The sequence below is a fragment of the Artemia sp. Qi Xiang Cuo genome, chromosome 8 (genome assembly GCF_049724085.1).
Source record: "Artemia sp. Qi Xiang Cuo chromosome 8, ASM4972408v1, whole genome shotgun sequence".
NCBI classification, from domain to species: Eukaryota; Metazoa; Arthropoda; class Branchiopoda; order Anostraca; family Artemiidae; genus Artemia; species Artemia sp. Qi Xiang Cuo.
The window spans coordinates 5,253,241-5,273,925 of NC_142801.1; the positions used below are offsets into that span (position 1 = coordinate 5,253,241).

Consider the following 20,685-nt stretch of genomic DNA (forward strand, 5'->3'; position numbering starts at 1 on the left):
TATGCCCATACAGTTCGTCAAGAAGACGTATAAAAATCCTTTAAGAATGGTTGTTGATATTAAGTTCAAAATTTCATTGTATGTTAAAGAAACCAAAGGTTCCATGTGTATACTGCGTTATTGCTACTACAACTATTGATGCTACGCAAGCTAAGAGTATTAAGGTGAATCTTTTAAGAAACATAAGGCATATGTTGAATTAAATCAAAACTAACTATGCTTGTGGATTTTCAAAAAGGTGATAAAGCAATATCATAGGCAGCGCGCTAGCGCTGACTAAGTAAAGAACGATGTGGGCACGATGTGTTTTTTTTTCTTCAGTAGGGCACTTTGTATCGAAAGAGTTGTCGTAGAAACTTCGAAAAGGGCTGAGTCGATTGGAAATTGGAGTGGCTAGTGCCCTTTTTAATATTCGATAGTGGTTGGAGGGCAACTAGCCCCCCCCACGCCCATCATTCCCCCAAACACATCCAATCAAAATGTAGTGATAGCCATTTTGTTCAGCGTAGCTGATTTCCCGATAGAAAATGTGTTTTTTGAGGAGGACACTCCCCCACAACCCTAGGGGCAAGGGTTTTAAGTTATGCCCTGAGGGCATATAAGAACGATGTTGGCACAATGTACTGTGTATTATTTTTTTCCTTTAGAGCAGGGCACTTCATATGGAAGGGGTCATCGTAAAAACTTCAAAACGGGCTCATTTGATTGGAAATTGAGAGTTCTAGTGCCCTTTTTAATAGTCGAAAGTGATTGGAGGGCAACTAGCCCCCTCCCCCCTACGCCCATCATTCCCCCAAACACATCCAATCAAAACTGAGATAGCCATTTGGTTCAGCATTGTCGATTTCAAGATAGAAAATATGTTTTTGAGGAAGACACTCCCCCACAACCCTCACGGCAAGGGTTTTAAGTTATGCCCTGGGGGATATAAGGTTAGAAAACGTTGTCGTAGAAACTTCAAAACAGGCTCATTCGATTGGAAATTCGAAGGTCTATTACCCTTTTTAATATCCAGTGGAAATTGAGAATTCTAGTGCCCTTTTTAGTAGTCGAAAGTGATTGGAGGGCAACTAGCCCCCCCCCCCGCCGCACGCCCATCATTCCCCCAAACACATCCAGTCAAAATTTTTAGACAACCATTTTGTTCAGCGTAGTTGATTTCTAGATAGAAAATATGTTTTTGAGGAAGACACTCCCCCCACATCCCTCAGGGCAAGGGTTGCCCTGGGGGCATTTAAGGTTTTTATAGAAGGCTTTGTCGTAGAAAACTTCAAAAAAGGCTCATTCGATTGGAAAATCAAAGGGTTAGTGCCCTTTTTAATCGTCGAAAGTGATTGGAGGGTAACTAGCACCCTCACGCCCATCATTTCCCCAAACACATCCAATCAAAATTTTGAGATAGCCATTTTGTTCAGCGTAGTTGATTTCCAGATAGAAAATATGTTTTTGAGGAGGACACTCCCCACAACCCTCCGGGCAAGGGTTTTAAGTTATGCCCTGAGGGCATATAAAAATGATGTTGGCACAATGTACTATAGTGGCACTTCAAACAAGAATTTTACCCCTTTTGCGTGTTTTCTTATTTTTGCTGAAAAATGTCTCCCTGGGGTTGCGTCAGGGCTTAGACGAAGCACTCGGAGATGTGGACACTTCCTCGGAGGCGGCCAGCGTGTGGGCCGGCGCCCTAGTGGAAGGAGGCGTGCTAACAATAAATAAGAAAATATTTGAAAATTCAACATTTGAAAATTATTGCTTTGTGTAACGAAAAAAAAAATAACAAAAAGGCAGCGCTGAGCTGGCGGGGGGAAAAACGGGTTAACCCTTCCCCCACAGATGCCCCCTCCTCCCATGGAGTCCTCTCCCCTCGTCTTTCCTTAATTTACGCATGTTATTGTTTATATTTTTTTCTTTTATATGCCACAATAATGCCTTAAAAATTTTGTCTATTATCAAGGCACCCTCTGAAAATGAATGCTACTAGGAGTGTGGAACCTATTGTTAGGATATTGTTAAATATTCATAAATTTAGTTCAATGAAAAAAGGGTATTTTCCTTAAAAGCCCTTAAACACTTCAAATGCATGTCTAATATCACTCCCCCCTCCCCTACCCTCCGGGGTTGCCTGCTAGGAGCTCCGATTTTCTATAATACACTGTTCTTTTTGCGTATATTATGATATGGCTTTTTCATCTTTTATTTTTGTCGTGTTTTTTTTGCTGTCTCTTTTCTACATTTTATTGCTTGCCAATTTGTTTGAAATAATAAAACCTTTTATTTACAATGTCTGTGTTTTTAAGATATATTTTTTAGCACGAGCAAGACAAGAGTTTTCATTTATTAATATCCTGAGAGTAACTGCCCCCCGGAGCGTGTCAGATTGGGAGAATAATACGTCATTCTAGTGTTTGCTAGAAATGGGGAATCTTAGCTGTCACGCAATAGGTTAATTTTAGACTATGGTCCCAGATGCAAAATACTGTGAATAGCAGTTTAGTCCTTCCAGTTAAGGCATAAAGCACATTGTGGGGAATGATCTTTCTAGTCCTGGTGGGATCAAAAACTATAGAAAAAAAATGAAAGGTGTTTCGAGCGAAAAATGAAATGCCGGAAAAAGAAAATGTCATGAGTTTTTTGGGCGAAAAATGTTAAAATGGTATTATCTGGCAGTGATGGATGCACTGTCCTTGTGTAAGATGCGCTGACCTTACATAAATTGTGTGCCGTCATTAAGTTAATGAAAAAGAAAAAAACACTTTGTGGGTTTCGGGTGAAAACTAAAGTATGGGAACGCTTGGCAGCTGTGTTCCCTTTTATAGAACGGATAACCGCATTGCGTAGGTGTGACGGCGTGAGGGGTTGGTAGCTCCGCTTATTATTAAAAGTTGTGTATTATCCCGACCACACTTTAAGTAATTGAAAGACCTGGGAATTTTACCTAGAACTAGGGCTTGCGCGTAGAATCTTGCCAGGGCTGTCATAGAAAAACAAAGTGGTGTGTCACATGACGTCAGAGGGCTTGTCACAGAAATTCACCTATTATCCTGACCTAACCGAAAAGGGCATTGAACTCTTGCCAAGAATGGGAGGACATTCAACTCTTGCCAAGGATGGGAATCTTGCCAGCCGGAAAAAGGTGCGAGGGGCTAGTAACAGCTGACCGTATTGTACTGGTGCGAGGGTGGGTTGCATGATGTCAGAGGATCTGTCATAGAAAAACAAAGGGGTATGTCATAGAAAAACACCTAACCTAACCGAAAAGGATATTAAACTCTTGCCAAGGACATTGAACTCTTGCCAAAAATGGGAATCTTGCCAGCTGGGGATAGGTGCGAGGGTGTGACGTCAGAGGGCTCCATTTAAAATTCAATGCTATTTTCCCTATGTAATTTTCCGTGTATGTGTCATGGAAAGCCTTATGACCCCTCCACTTTCAACTTTCAGGAAATGATATGTTAGGTTATCAAAAAGGCAATGTTTGCATGTTACCACTGCTACTATAACTACTACCTCTAGTGCTATCACACTGCTCCATTTACAAAATTAAGGGGAAATTTGAACTAAATCAAAAGACGCTATGTGCATGTACATTTTCAAAAGATCGTATCTCGAGAATTGATTTGGGTATCCAGTTGGAATTTTTAGAGAATGCTTAAATCTGACCAAAGGGTGCACGCTACTACTAATACTACTGTCACTGCTACATTTACTACTACTACTTCTATTGCAACTACTTGTAAGGCTATGAGCATTGAGATGAAAATTTTAAGAAGTATATGAACATATAGGTTATCAAAAGGACATATCAGCAATGTTATAGCAATGGCTAATTGTATAAAGTTGAATTTGAATTGAATTAATTGAAAAATGAAAACAAGAAATATATACTAACAGGGCCTATTGTAAGGGATGTGGAACTAGCCAAAAGGAAACATATGCATCCTAATGCTACTACTACTACTACTGCCACTAAAGCTAAGGCTACTACTATTAATTCTTCTTCTTCTAGTACTACTGGTGCTGTTAGTTCTAAGGGTATTAAGGCAAAAAATTTGAAATCTATTACCTTAAATTACCTTAAATCGCAGCTTGGAGCGAATTTAAGGATTTTCCATCCTTGTAATGCTCCGTGATGACATCTAATGTTTTTTTTGTTTGTCTTGATTCGCTTGCTACATTCGGGTTGTAGACTCAGCAGCTTCCCAGTTGTAGAGGAACTCCTGCTGTTGCCAATCTTCGTCAAGTCTTTGCTTGAAGGCAATCGCCGAGTCTGCCGACACCGAATCTTCAGAGCTGATTCCACAAGTTGGTTATTCGTTGGCTGAAGAAATGGCTTCTCTCTCGGATAGAAGAGTGCTTCTTGAAAATTTTCATTGCATGTCCTCTTGTCACAAGGAGTTCTGGGGGAGCAAGGAGACCAGGAAGAGTATTTTTTGAAATGACTTTGTGGGTTAGAATCATGTCGCCTCGCTTTCTCCGGTACGTGAGAGTAGGGAGCTTCAGATGACGCAAACGCTCTTCGTATGGCACTTGTTTGAGGCCATCAATCATCTTAGTTGCTCTTCTCTGTACTTTTTCTAGTATTTCCCTGTCCTTCTTAAAATACGGGGACGCCAGGGACATTCCAATCTAAAGGCGTGGACGAACCAGTGCCTTGTAGAGCTTCATAAATACTTTAGGACGCCGGCTAGAGATGGTTCTTTTAATAAGTCCAAGGAATTGGAAGGCAGAAGAAGATACAGATTTTGCATGGGTACTGAAACTCAGCCGATGATCAAGAATTACTCCAAGATCTCTTTCTTCAGTAACTGCAGAGAGGGGGTTACCTTGGAGAGGGTACTGCTGAAGTGGATTATGTTTGCCAAAATGAATGACATGACATTTTCAGCATTAAAGGAGAGGAGCCATTTATCAGCCCAGCTTCCAAGAATATCAAGGTCCGTTTGTATAGATTGGAGATAAGATGGTATAGCAGCTTTGCCCTACAAGTTTTGAGTCATCAGCATAAAGTGTGAGGAGGTTCGAGAGAAGGTTTGGTGCATCATTAATATAAATATTGAAGAGACTCGGTCCAAGGATGGTCCCCTGGGGGACGCCACTTAACACAGTTATGGATTACGATAAATGAGGAACACCTTGAGAATCATAGACCCTGACGGCTTGTGTTCTTTCTGATAGGAACCTCTGTATCCACTGCACAGTAACACCATCAACATCTGCTGCCTTCAGTTTGGCAATCAGGAATTCATGACATACCCTGTCAAAAGCTTTTGAGAGGTCCATAAGCACCATATCAACAGGAAATCATTAATCGAGTAGCGATGTTACATTCTCATATGTATGAATTAGGCTAGTGTCGTCAGATCTACCATATTTGAAGCTATGTTCAGAAACAGTTAGTATGTTGTTAGTTTCAAAGTGCTGAATGAGAGCTCTATTTACAAATTTCTTGAGTACCTTTACAACCACAGAAGTGATGCTGATGGGATGGTAATTTTCAGCACAATCCATGGGGCCTTTTTTGTGGATTGGCGTGACATATGACGTTTTCCAATCTGTAGGTAGCTCTCCGTTTTTTAGGGACAGCTGGAAGAGTCTGCACAGAGGAGAAGTGAGGACATTTCTACACTCTTGAAAAAGCCTTGGGTGTAACCCGTCAGGTCCTTTGGACTTGTTAACATCGAGTTTATCGAGGCTAGATAAGACCATTTCTTCAGTAACTAACAGGATAGCCATTGGAGTAGATACAGAATGTGATGGTGCTGCAGGGATGGTTGGACAAGACCAGGTGGTAAAAGCAGAGGCAAACTGGATATTCAGTAAATTAGCTTTATCTATCGGCGACGAGTGCGTTACCCCGTTATGTTTGAGGTCAGGAATGGTGTGACGGTTAGGACTTTTAGCAGAAATATGCCTCCAGAAGGATTTGGGGTTTGCCTTGATATCTGTGGCAAGCTTCTCCTCAAATTCAGACTTCAGTTTCCTAAATGAGTTTCGAGACGAGATTCCGAGCCTTCGCATACCTTAGCCAATTTTCCAGTGTTTTTTTCTTTTTGTACCTTTTCCAAGCTCTGTCTTTCCTATTGATAGTCCTCTTTGTATCCTTTGTGAGAAACGGAAGTGTTTTTGGTTGTTTTCAATAAATAACACAGGAGTGCTTCTGTTCTGTTGACAGGAGAGTTTCCTTGACATTCAACCATGACGTGTTGATATCAGAAGTAATGAGCTCTGACCAATTAATTGATACCAATTCCCGCTGTATTTCATGATAGTCAATAAAAGTTTGAGGGGGCAAGTTAGTTTGAAGACGACTATTCATAGACAGCACAGAGAGGATAACTGAGTGGTCGCTGTTACCAACTGGAGGAAGAAATTCATTTCTGATGAGAGTCTGGGTCACTCAGAATTACAAGATCCAACAAGGAAGGGTTCTGGTCACCACAGTGCCTTGTGGGTTTTTTAACCGTTTGGTGAAGGAAATTGTCAGATAAACAAGACACAAATGGTGAATCCCCACCGCCAGATGCCGGATGACCAAGTCCATCCACCCACTCAACCAAGGGGAAATTAAAATCGCCAATTATTATCAAATCAGATGCAACCGTTTGTGATACCAAGGAAGCCATTCCATCAATAATTTTTTCAAGTGATGATTCACATTCTTCAAGACTGTGTGGGCTAGGGCTTCTGTAAATACACCCAATACAGACTTTTTTGTCATGAAGATTAATATCAAGCCATACACTTTACACTAACCTGGAAGCCTTCTCTGACGTAGACACCAACTCCTCTTCTGCAGTTTGGCTGTCCTAGATTAGTGAAGCACTGAAATCCAGATATCTGCAGCAAACTCTCAGTAGAAGGAACTGCAGTATACTTTGGCAGAATCTCCACCAAACCGGCAATATCTGCTGCCTCTTCTTTTAAGAGCACTTGGGTTTCCAGAAGCTTGTTTGTAAGAGAGTCAACATTGCTCGAGATGACACGCAGGGTGTTATTTTTCCGAGACTTTTGTGACATGCCGTCTAGCGGCAGAGGTCCAGGATACTGCAACTGCAATAGACACAGGTGGCGTGGAAGTAAGTTCAGAAACGGCACTTACGAAACTCGAATTACTCGAGCTATCACATGACAAGAAAAGTTCACTACATAATTGACTAAGTTCATTTTCTGTAGAGGATACGCTTATATCAACAAAGTATTATGAAACAAAGAAGATAACTGCAAGAAAACAGGGCTATTTACAGGTGAGGGACAAACTGTTAGATTTCCATCGCGGACTGGTTTGAAGCTGGCTTTGGAGTTTTCCAACTGCAATGAACAGCTATGTTTTTTGACACTATTTGTCCTTTGAAGATGATGAGATCTGTTTCGCCAGCGTTTTATTGCCTCTTTAGCTCATCTACAAGAGCTTTATGTTTGTTATGCTCTGCCTTTGAAGCATCACCACGAAACTGAATGTCTTCACGGAGTTCACAAGAACGGTTGATGATTGTCCTTTTGGTGTCAAAACTTGGTACAGAGAAGAGGATAGGAGGTGGGCGCGCACTTGCAGGCTGTGGGTTTGCAGGGGTGGGTAGTCTTCTCACATTTGTAATGCGTATGTCCTGAAGTTTATACTTCTGGCTGAGGTATAACTGGATGGAGAGCTGTTTGTCTGGCTGTGAAGAGGTACCATACGCAACTATATTAAGAGCTCTGCGCTGCCTATCCCGCTCTTCATCGAAAAGGCGCTGGACCTCACTGTCAAGATGTTGAGAAAAATCATTTTTTATGCTGGCAGTTTCTTGTTGAACAAGGGTCTGAATCTCAGCACGCACATCAGAGATTGAGCATTTATCGACAGCCTGATGTTCAAGAGCGGATACCTGTGCTTTAATATCACTGATTGACTTTAAAATTTCAGCTTTCAATGTAGTTTCAAGGTTTCTTACTGAGGACTGCACGATATCTTGTATAACAGCCTGGGACGGGATTTTGTCAATGATGTTGCTCTTCATATCGTTTATTGTAGCTTCAACGATACTCTTGATGCTAGGGTTCTGACTAGAACTGCTTGGAGTTGTACCGGTGTGTTTACAGATTGGACATTTTATGCAAACTTTGACCCGTCGAGAGATTTTTGTGATCAATACATATTCAGGCTCAGGCATATCCATACAGTCAATACATATCCACTTCTCACATCCATCACAGAGAATTGAAGAAGAGGCATCACCAAGATCTGTCTCACACGCCAAACACTTATCACATCCTTTTTTGGGGCTGATATGAATTCTTTTTGAACCCCTTCTAGGTGTCGCGTCCGTATTATGAGTCGGTTGTTTCGGCGGCATTATTTGGTCAGTATTAATGTATCCTTTTTTTCACTGATTTTTTCTGAACAGACTGGTCACTTTTCACAGTGTTTAAAAGTTCTGCCTGTAGAATTTGGTAAATTTATTCAATTGCGCTTAATTTCCCACCACATTGTATAGCATCATTGTCATCACTGACTGATGAAGCAAAAAATTAACTTACTTCAAAGTCCATGTAAGTCAAATAAAACGCTTAGAAGGACAGCTTTAAATGTCACTGTAGGTTAATATACTTATAAAATATCATAAAATATGTAGGAAAATGTCTTTAACATATAAATTGGGCTTATAATCCTTTTTTCAACTTAATCAGGGAACAAACCAAACAGGTTCAGGCTATATGCTAGGAATATCAAAGCTAGGCTACAACCTGAAAGAAGATCTCTTCTAAAAAAATCAACTATAACCAACAAAACAAAGAAAAATACTTCACTTATTTACTCAAATTGGTTTATTTACTCAATTTGGTAGGTTATTAAGTATAAGCTAATTGTTGATATTTATTGTTGCTAATTGTTTGTTTAAACAAGGATGATTATGATGGTGCTATGAATCATCTGTTGAAGAAAAAGGGCTGTCCACAATACTACCTATCCAATTAGAATAGCTAGAATAACTATCCAGTTAGAATAAAGTCTAGTTTAATAGATGGCAGGACACTATGGCAAATGAGGTACCCTATATCCGGGCAATGGATAAATATTTTATTTTCCAGTCAATTTCTTATGATAGATAAGACTTTTCTGAACACATTGGTATAACTTTATATATGAATAGAATACTTGGTCACACCAAAAAAGCATTGAGACTATGGAACTAATTCAAAACACTATGCCCATAAAGGTCGTCAAGAAGACGGATTATAAATTCTTCAGGAATGGTTAATGATATTAAGTTCAAACTTTCATTGTGTGTTGAAGAAATCAAAGGTGCCATGTGTATACTGCCAGTATTGCTACTGCGCAAGCTAAGAGTATTAAGGTGAAGCTTTTAAGAAAAATTAGGCATATTTTGAATTAAATCAAAACTAACTATGCTTGTGAATTTTCAAAAAGGTGATAAAGCAATATCATAGGCAGCGCGCTAGCGCTGCCTAAGTAAAGAACGATGTGGGCACGATGTGTTTTTTTTTTTCTTCAGTCGGGCACTTTGTATCGAAGGAGTTGTCGTAGAAACTTCGAAAAGGGCTTATTCGATTGGAAATTGGTGTGGCTAGTGCCCTTTCTAATATTCGAAAGTGATTGGAAGGCAACTATCCCCCTCCCCCCCGCCCATAATTCCCCCAAACACATCCAATCGAAATTTTGAGACAGTCATTTTGTTCAGCGTAGTTGATTTCCCTATAGAAAATATATTTTTGAGGAGGACACTCCCCCACAACCCTCGGGGCAAGGGTTTTAAGTTGTGTCCTGAGGGCATATAAGAACGACGTTGGTACAATGTACTATGTATTATTTTTTTCCTTTAGAGCAGGGCACTTCATATGGAAGGGGTCGTCGTAGAAACTTCAAAACGGGCTCATTCGATTGGAAATTGAGAGTTCTAGTGCCCTTTTTAATAGTCGAAAGTGATTGGAGGGCAACTAGCCTTCACCCCCCCCCCCCCCCCACGCCCATCATTCCCCCAAACACATCCAGTCAAAATTTTGAGACAGCTATTTTATTCAGTGTAGTTGATTTCCAGATAGAAAATCTTTTTTTGAGGAGGACACTCCCCCACAACCCTCAGGGCAAGGGTTTTAAGTTATGCCCTGGGGGCATATAAGGTTTTTATACAAGGAGTTGTCGTAGAAACTTCAAAAAAGGCTCATTCGATTGGAAATTCAAGTTAGTGTTCTTTTTAATAGTCGAAAGTGATTGGAGGGCAACTAGCACCCCATGGCCATCATTTCCCCAAATACATCCAATCAAAATTTTGAGATAGCCATTTTGTTCAGCGTAGTTGATTTCCAGATAGAAAATATGTTTTTTAGGAGGACACTCCCCCACAGCCCTCTGGGCAAGGGTTTTAAGTTATGCCCGGCATATAAAAATGATGTTGGCACAATGTGCTTTTTTTTCCTTTAGAGCTGGGCACTTCATATGGAAGGAGTCGTCGTAGAAAATTCAAAAGGGGCTCATTCGATTGGAAATTCGAAGGGCTAGTAACATTTTTAATAGTCGAAAGTGATTGGAGGGCAACTAGCCCCCCCCCCCCCCACGCCCATTGTTCCCCCAAACACATCCAATCAAAATTTTGAGATAGCCATTTTGTTCAGCGAAATTGATTTCCAAATAGAACATATGTTTTTGAGGACACTCCCCCACAAACCTCAGGGCAAAGGTTTTAAGTTATGCCCTGGGGGCATATAAGGTTTTTATAGAAGGGGTTGTCGTAGAAACTTCAAAAAAGTCTTAATCGATTGGAAATTCAAAGGGCTAGTGCTCTTTTCAGTTGCCGAAAGTGATTGGAGGGCAACTAGCCCCCCCCCCCCCCACGCCCATCATTTCCCCAAACACATCCAATCAAAATTTTGAGATAGCCATTTTGCTTAGCCTAGGCTAGCTGATGTCCAGATAGAAAATATATTTTTGAGGATGACACTCCCCCACAGCCCTCCGGGCAAGGATTTTAAGTTATACCCTGGGGACATATAAGGTTTTTAAAGAAGGCATTGTCGTAGAAACTTCAAAAAAAGCTCATTCGATTGGAAATTCAAAGGGCTGTGGAGCGACCAATCGGCTGCTATCACATACATAAAATAGACGCCGAGAGCTTACCCACCTCGATTTGTGGAACTATAGAATAGTATGGTGTAGATTTGATGCGGTGTATTGCCGAATGTTATGACGGCACATCTGTTATGTTTGGAGAATTTAACAGAGTTCAAGCAAAGTTTAGGGGAAAGGTACCTCATGCCGTTTGTGTACACTGTCACACCCACAGACTAAACTTGGTTTTGACAGACTGCCTAAAAAATATTAGCAAACTTTCAGAATTTTCTCTGTGGTGCAAAGACTTTGCGCATTTATATCATGCAGCAATACTCGACACGAGCTATTTGTGGAATCCCAGCATATTAGTGGGTAAAAAGTCTAGGAGCTTGAGAGGACCTTCCAGACTTGCTGGTCTTACGCAGTCCACTCCATTTCGAGGGTGAAGGCAAGATTTGATTGTATTGTTGCTGTATTTGCCACAGTCTGTGAGGCAGCTTGTTAGGCAACCAACGGCGAGGCAGCTTGTTAGGCAAAACTACCACTGGACAGACTCAACTCTGCCTCTTTTTTCTCAACTTTGCACGTAATGGAAAAAGTATTAATCATTGTAAATTGTTTATCAGAGCAACTTCAATCCGAAAGTTTGTTGATTTATAAGGCACTTGTACTGATTCCTGGGACATACGAGACACTCCAAAAGCTAAGAAATGATAACGAATTGAAAAACTTAAGCAAAAGCGAATTCTTGGCTTTACACGATATCCAGGAATTGAAACCTCCACAATCTAAAACCAGCGCTCGAATCAAGAGAAGTTAAGCCACTTCTATCGTCTCAAATACTTTCTTTCAAACTCAACAACCGGCGAATGCAATACCATTCAGCCAGCTCAATTAGACTCCGGTAAACTTCTTTACTCTGAGGTAATAGACCGTTTTGCGAGTGAAAAGGACCAATGTTTCATGCAAAATATGCCTCTGCTTGACGCTTTATCTGCCTTTGACCCCTCAAGTTCCGATTTTCTCGAACTTTTGAAAGTGGAAAGGTTTATGTGTCATTATCAAGGGATTTTCGATGTTGATGACCATGCCATAGAATCCCAGCTTTCTCTTGCAAAGCTGCATCTGTCAAAAAGTGATATTTCAAAGATGGATCTTCTTCAAGCTATTGAAGCTGATCGGATAAGCTGGGATAAGGTCGAAGTATGGGTCGGATCAGCGGAAATCTTATCCGACCTCCCAATTGCCTATTCTGCTGTGCTAAAACTGATGAAGCTAGTTGCTACTTTTCCTGTGACCACTGCCAGCAATGAACGATTCTTCTCGGCATTAGTGCGTGTGAAGGACTATATGTGATCGACGCTGTGAATCAACAGACTCAGTGATCTATTGATAGTAGCCGCTGAAAAGCAGGAGGTAAAGAAATGGATTTGGATAGATTAGTCGACGATTTTGTCAAGCAGCGAAGTCGCCGCTACCCCCCGTTTTAGGTATGTTTGCTCAATGTTTTTTTTATTGGAATCTTTATTAAAATAAAAAAAAAGAAAAAAATGGGGTGCTAAGTTCGGGCTGCTACTATTACAACTTCTGCTCTTACAATTTAAATAAATCAAAAGGCTCTAAGTGTATCCAGGCTCTCAAAGAGTATAGATAGAATGTTTTGGGAATGATATTAAGTCTTATTTTTCAGGTCAACTTTAGGATGTATAAAATTAAACTAAACAATACTATTTGTGTCCAGAGTAAAAATTGTTGAAAAGTTTCTCCAACATACAAATAGCAAACCAAAATATGGATTCTTATATAAAAAAAAATATGTAAAATATAATTTTTTTTTTCACTGAAAGGTACTATGTCAATGAAAAACGAACAGAAGTTAATTTGATAACTTTTTTACAAAACAAGTTTTTCAAAGAAAACTAAATAGCTCCATTAGACCAAAAATGAACAGAAATAAATTCAAATAATCTTCTATTCGTAAAACTATCAAAAATCACCATCGATAAATAAATGAAATACAAAACGAACAGAAATTACAATAAATAGCTGATTCAAACACAAAACGTGCAAAAATTAACATGAGTAGGGCTGGTAACGCCCATGCCTTCTCAAGGCCAGAACATAATTTGCACTTTAATAAAGAAAAGCAAATTACCGTGGATTGTCAGCTTAATATAGCCTATATATACTAATATTTATTCCTTTAAAGTTTTGAGAATTTTTATCTATTAAAGCAAAAAAAGTGAAAACATTTAAAATGTATTTTGTTTTGATCGATTTATTTTATTTCTACTCAATTAATGAAAAAAACAAATTACCGTGGATTGTCAGTTTAACATACATATACTAATATTTATTCCTTTAAAGTTTGGATAATTTTTCATTTATTAAAGCAAAAAAGTGAAAACATTTAAAATGTATTTTGTTTTGATTGATTGACTTTATTTCTTCTAATTTTTGGCGTAATGGAGCTCTTTACTTTTTTTGAAAAACTTTTGTGAAAAAAGTATATAAATCTTCATAATTTTGAAACGTCAAAATCAAGAATGTGCGAACCTGAAACATGGCCCCCAATGAAGCTTATCACATTGTAAAAAATGTCTCAATTCACATGTTATTATCCAAGAATCTATGCTACGATTAAAGTTTTTGACCATTCATCTTGGGCAAAACAGAAAAGTCATAAGACACAAAGGACATTAGAATGTTACGAGAGAGGCGTAAAGTATTAAATATATTCGTAAATGCGAATTTTGTAAAAAAAAAATAGAATTGCAAGTAACTCCGTAATGATTTGTCCAATAGAAGCTAAACATTAGAATCATATTCTTGTTTCTCTGTTTTGATGAATGTTGAAATATTTTTTTTGTTGCTCAGAGAAAGGGAGAGGCTCTTTCATGGATCCTAATTGAGAGTTGCATCACTCCCTAACTGAGCTCTAATCACATAAAAAGTCCCTTACAGTCCCATATTAAAGTTGTTTTCGCTCTTCTTAATTTCTCGACATATGATTGATAACTAACAGACATGTGAGTTGGTGTTTGCATTCTTACGTAAGACCCCACCCTCCGTGAAAAATGAGTGATTAGGAAGATTCTATAATATTTATTTTTTAGGTACTAACAAAGAATGTTCATTTAGAGAAGAAGATTGAATTAAAGAGTATCAATTTTAACCAAAATTATCCTGAAAATTGTGGACAACGAGCTAAGTAGTCATGGCAGATGGTTGCAATGTAAACTACGATTTAATACTTGCAGTTCGTGAAGGAAAACTCGAAAGAACAAGGGAGTTAATCAATACCTTCGGGCTGTCATACTCAAAAGAGGGGTCTGATGGATATGTATTCCTTTGTGAGGCTTTGATAAAGAAGCATATATTAAATGCTAGATTGCTTTTAGATTGCTGTTGTAAAGTTAACAATGAATCTGAAAGTGCAACTTTTTGTACACCTCTTCATTATGCTGTTATATGTGGTGATGTAGAAATTGTTAAGATTGTTTTAGATAAAGGCGCTTGGATTGATGCTGAAACTAAATCTGATAGCAAACAACCAATGTGGCATGAAGATGGTACAGAATTTGTCACAAAAGGTTGTACACCCTTGCATACTGCAGTAATATTCAACCAGGAAGAAATGGCTAGTTTGTTGATAATCTATAAAGCTGATGTAAATGCCCAAGATAAAAGTGGGGATACACCACTGCATATTGCTGCTAGAAAAGGTTACAAGAAGATTGTGGAACTATTATTAGAAAATGGTGCCACACCTGACTTAAGAGATATGTCTGGTCGAACAGCACTTCATTATGCCTGTGATATACGATATGGTTATTGCACCATTATAAACTGTTATAAAGTTATTGCAGCCCTTTTGGAATTTGGGTTTGACATAAATATTACGTGTTGGAATGGACGTACACCTCTTCAGTACGGCTCATTAATTTGCAAACCTAAAGTTGCTAAATATCTTGTCTGCCACATAACCAAAATGAAAGTGGCAAATTTATATGTAAGGGAAAAAAATTTGCAAATTGTAAATGAAATTAAGGAATTCTTGATTCGCTACTTGGATTTTGATGAGAGTGATTTTCTTGATCAATGTGTGAGAGAACTAGAAAGAATGAAGAATGAAAAAGTTTGTCTTTGTACTATTTCATTTTATGACATTTTGACAAAAAAGGCAAATTCGTTGGCAGTTTCCATGAGGAACGAAAATCTAGTAAAGGCTTTGAGATCGACAAACTACACAATAGAATTCCCATTGTATGCTACCATAATAAAAAACCATTTCAGAAAGGGTATGGAAAGGAAAGAGTTACTTCAACTTGGTCATAGAAGCTTTAATTCTCTTTTGAACAACCTTATTGACCTACCGTATGACTGCACTGAAAAAATATTCAGGTATCTGAGTAACAAAGACTTGAAAAATTTGATAGATACTTTTAAGTCTCATTGCATAAATTAAGTAAGAATGGTAGAATTGAGTACTTCTGACACAAACTTATGGTTTTGGCAATTGGAATAAGATTTGGAAAGCTAATCTTTTGTTTTATTCTAAAACAAGCTGTTTTACAAAGCGCCTGCAGCTGTAACTTGCTTCAAAGGGACAAGATTCACATATCATTGAATTCATTCGTATCACCTTAAAAAATTTATAGATAATCCTTTTTTAAACTATTGCCGGCCGTATTTTTGATATTAAATTATGTGCCGACAATTTTGCAAATAAAAGTCGCAGACTGAACGATCTGAATTTCAACTATGGAATTATGGAAAAATGTTGCTTTTTATGTTCATATACCAAAACAGTAGGAGAGAGCAGAAAGATAGCATACTAAAAACTGACAGGGATTATTAACCTTAATGGTAAGAAGACGAGCTTTTAGAAGAGCATGCCGTCAATCTAAAAGAATAAAAGAAGTTTGTATATAGTGCACTAAAATCACAGTTTATATAATATACCAGTAAGTTTACCGCAGGTGATTTCTGGCTCTTCATTCTTGGTGCGAACAAAAAGCTCCTCCCACTTATTTCTGCGCTTATTGTCCACTTATCGGTTGAGCCGGCCAAGTGGTTTTGTCAGTACTTGTTTCGTAGGTGATTATTCTTTGTCTACCCGTGAAAAGATCTAATGCCGCTTATGTTTATATCTGTAAAAACGTTCTCTGGAGCACTCGCACCTCGGTCCGGGTTTTTATAATGGGTGAGATAGGGAAAGATCATACTGGATAATTATATAAACTGTGACTAAAATAAACTACTTATAATTAGCTTCGAGCTAAAAATAAAATAAAATTCAAAGAGTGTAATTAAATAATTTGAATTAAAAATATAAAACTTTTTACGAAACTATTAATGGGATACATTTTAAAGAATGTAATTAGAAGAATCTGTATTGAAAATAGCAATAAAAGAATGCTACTAATAGAATTTGAATTAAAGATACAAAATCATTTATGAAAGAAGTAAAGGAAAAGGAAAAAATGTAAGGATCAAAGGATGAGTCTTAGCAATCCAGAATGGTCAATAAATTTTAATCAGCAGTAGGAAGTGGTAGTACAGTACCTAACTATTATGTTTATGAATTAGAAGCTTTTGCTTGTTTTTAGAGATTCCATGTATTTCGAAATGAAATAAAGCCATTAGTATAAATAAAAATTAATATAAAACAGTATACTAATTAAAACTGGTGTATAAAACTTCATAATTTTGTGAAAATAATATTTTATATTTGGTTGAGAGATATGTCTGGTCGAACAGCACTTCATTATGCCTGTGCTATACGATATGGTAACTGTTATAAAGAAGTTATTGCAGCCCTTTTGGAATTTGGGTTTGACATAAATATTACGTGTTGGAATGGACGTACACCTCTTCAGTACGGCTCATTAATTTGCAAACCTAAAGTTGCTAAATATCTTGTCTGCCACATAACCAAAATGAAAGTGGCAAATTTATATGTAAGGGAAAAAAATTTGCAAATTGTAAATGAAATTAAGGAATTCTTGATTCGCTACTTGGATTTTGATGAGAGTGATTTTCTTGATCAATGTGTGAGAGAACTAGAAAGAATGAAGAATGAAAAAGTTTGTCTTTGTACTATTTCATTTTATGACATTTTGACAAAAAAGGCAAATTCGTTGGCAGTTTCCATGAGGAACGAAAATCTAGTAAAGGCTTTGAGATCGACAAACTACACAATACAATTCCCATTGTATGCTACCATAATAAAAAACCATTTCAGAAAGGGTATGGAAAGGAAAGAGTTACTTCAACTTGGTCATAGAAGCTTTAATTCTCTTTTAAACAACCTTATTGACCTACCGTATGACTGCACTGAAAAAATATTCAGGTATCTGAGTAACAAAGACTTGAAAAATTTGATAGATACTTTTAAGTCTCATTGCATAAATTAAGTAAGAATGGTAGAATTGAGTACTTCTGACACAAACTTATGGTTTTGGCAATTGGAATAAGATTTGGAAAGCTAATCTTTTGTTTTATTCTAAAACAAGCTGTTTTACAAAGCGCCTGCAGCTGTAACTTGCTTCAAAGGGACAAGATTCACATATCATTGAATTCATTCGTATCAACTTAAAAAATTTATAGATAATCCTTTTTTAAACTATTGCCGGCCGTATTTTTGATATTAAATTATGTGCCGACAATTTTGCAAATAAAAGTCGCAGACTGAACGATCTGAATTTCAACTATGGAATTATGGGAAAATGTTGCTTTTTATGTTCATATACCAAAACAGTTGGAGAGAGCAGAAAGATAGCATACTAAAAACTGACAGGGATTATTAACCTTAATGGTAAGAAGACGAGCTTTTAGAAGAGCATGCCGTCAATCTAAAAGAATAAAAAGTTTGTATATAGTGCACTAAAATCACAGTTTATATAATATACCAGTAAGTTTACCGCAGGTGATTTCTGGCTCTTCATTCTCGGTGCGAACAAAAAGCTCCTCCCACTTATTTCTGCGCTTATTGTCCACTTATCGGTTGAGCCGGCCAAGTGGTTTTGTCAGTACTTGTTTCGTAGGTGATTATTCTTTGTCTACCCGTGAAAAGATCTAATGCCGCTTATGTTTATATCTGTAAAAACGTTCTCTGGAGCACTCGCACCTCGGTCCGGGTTTTTATAATGGGTGAGATAGGGAAAGATCATACTGGATAATTATATAAACTGTGACTAAAATAAACTACTTATAATTAGCTTCGAGCTAAAAATAAAATAAAATTCAAAGAGTGTAATTAAATAATTTGAATTAAAAATATAAAACTTTTTACGAAACTATTAATGGGATACATTTTGAAGAATGTAATTAGAAGAATCTGTATTGAAAATAGCAATAAAAGAATGCTACTAATAGAATTTGAATTAAAGATACAAAATCATTTATGAAAGAAGTAAAGGAAAAGGAAAAAATGTAAGGATCAAAGGATGAGTCTTAGCAATCCAGAATGGTCAATAAATTTTAATCAGCAGTAGGAAGTGGTAGTACAGTACCTAACTATTATGTTTATGAATTAGAAGCTTTTGCTTGTTTTTAGAGATTCCATGTATTTCGAAATGAAATAAAGCCATTAGTATAAATAAAAATTAATATGAAACAGTATACTAATTAAAACTGGTGTATAAAACTTCATAATTTTGTGAAAATAATATTTTATATTTGGTTGAAAGACCAGCTGTTTTACAAGAGAAAGAATTTCTATACGAGCATTTTAATTGGTGATTTGAGTTAGTTTTTTAAACTACTTGGCCTTCAAGCTTAGAATTGTGTAACATGTTTTTGAGTGAGTATTATATATATATATATATATATATATATATATATATATATATATATATATATATATATATATATATATATATATATATATATATATATATATATATATATATATATATGTATATATATATATATTATATATATATGTATATATATATATATATATGTATATATATATATATATATATATGTATAACATTTATATTTTCTTTAGTAAAGTGTAAATTTTGTTCTGGACTTGGGAAGGCATAGGGGTTTTGCGCCCAACTTGTGTTAATTTCATAACTTTTTTAAATCAAATAATTTTTACTTTCATAACTTTAATAAACCAAATAATATTAACATTTTGATTATTAAATATCAGTATATGTATATTAAACTGACAATGCACATTCATTTGTATTTTTTTCAGTAAAGTGCACATGATGTTCTGGCCTTGGGAAGGCATAGGGGTTTTGAGCCCAAATTATTTTAGTTTCTGCTCGTTTTGAGTTTGACTCGGTTATTTATTGTAATTTCTGTTGGTTTTGGGTTTCATTTATTTATCGATGCTGATTTGTGGTAGTTTTCGAGGGTTTTGAAAATGAGAAAAACAATGTAATGGGAAGTAGAAGTGGATTTGATGTTCCCAAATTGTCTCAGGTCAGTGAGAGGTAAGATTTTTTCCTTTTGCCAGTCTGCAAGGAATCCTTCATATAGTTTAGAGAATATAAGAGTGAGTGAAATAGGACGAACACCTTCAAAACCAGGTTTTCCGTCTTTCTTTATCAAGGGGGTTGAAACTTTGTTTCCAAATTTGCGGATATCAGAATCAGAATCATTTATTAACATAAAAGCTTTCTTAGTCAGGGTTTAAATCCCGACTAAACAGTAATTTCATTGAAAATAACAGACAAGGGCTTTGAAAGGAAGTCACTGAAAGCACTAATTAGGGGAAAAGGGATATCTAAAGGGCAGTCACTTGTTTTTCGTAGTATCCTAATTCTTCTTTCGATGTCAGAGGGAGATATGGAGAGGAAAGCAGCTGGGAGATCATCAGTAGGTAATTGGTAAGACAATGCTGGAAGGCTTTAGACAATCAAGGCAAGGAACTTGTTTAGATTATTAGCAGTAACTTCTGGGGATTCTGGTAGGATGAAATCAAGCTGGTCTAGACTCCTACAACACAACTTCTTTATTTCAGGATACCAATTTTTTGGTTTATTAGTAAAACAATTCTTTGATCTTATTCTTGTAGTAGGATCAGGCAGATTTACGTATTTTCTTTTTAATTGCTTTTCTTGCTATATTCGCTTGATCCAGTTTACCCTCATAGGCAGCGCAATAGCGCGGTCTAAGTAAAGAACGATGTGGGCACAATGTATTATTTATTTTATCCATACCCGGGCACTTCGTATCCAAGGAGTTTTTGTAGAAACTTCGAAAAGGGCTCATTCGATTGGAAATTGGAGTGGCTAGTGCCCTTTTTAATAATCGAGAGTGATTGGAGGGCAAGTAGGCCCCCCCACGCCTATCATTCCCCCAGACACATCCAAATTTTGAGATAGCCATTTTGTTCAGCGAAGTTGATTATTAAAAAGGGCTTGTGCCCTTTTTAATAGTCGAAACTAACACCCCTTCCACGCCCACTATTTCCCGAAACACATCTGATCAAAATTTTGTGATAGCCATTTTGTTCAGTGTAGTAGATTTCCAGATAAAAATTATGTTTTTGAGTAGGACACTCCCCCACAGCCTTCAGGGCAAGGGTTGTAAGTTATGCCCTGGGGTATAACTTGTTTAGGTTATTAGCAGTAACTTCTGGGGATTCCGGTAGGATGAAATCAAGCTGATCT

At 37.2% G+C, this 20,685-nt stretch overlaps 1 protein-coding gene across 2 annotated transcripts in view; it reads left to right on the forward strand.

Moving 5' to 3' along the window:
- Positions 1-18,830, forward strand: part of LOC148949091 (uncharacterized) — a 49,721-nt gene extending 30,891 nt beyond the window's left edge. The window contains exons 1-2 of one of the 2 annotated variants that reach the window (XM_089093164.1): positions 12,470-12,537; positions 14,164-18,830. In XM_089093164.1, the coding sequence (XP_088949290.1) occupies positions 14,265-15,515 (1,251 nt within the window). In that variant the 5' untranslated portion in view covers positions 12,470-12,537; positions 14,164-14,264 and the 3' untranslated portion in view covers positions 15,516-18,830. Of the gene's footprint in view, positions 1-12,469; positions 12,538-14,163 lie in introns of those variants that run through there. The other variant, XM_089093163.1, reaches the window with a different exon arrangement.
- The last annotated feature ends 1,855 nt before the right edge of the window (positions 18,831-20,685 follow it).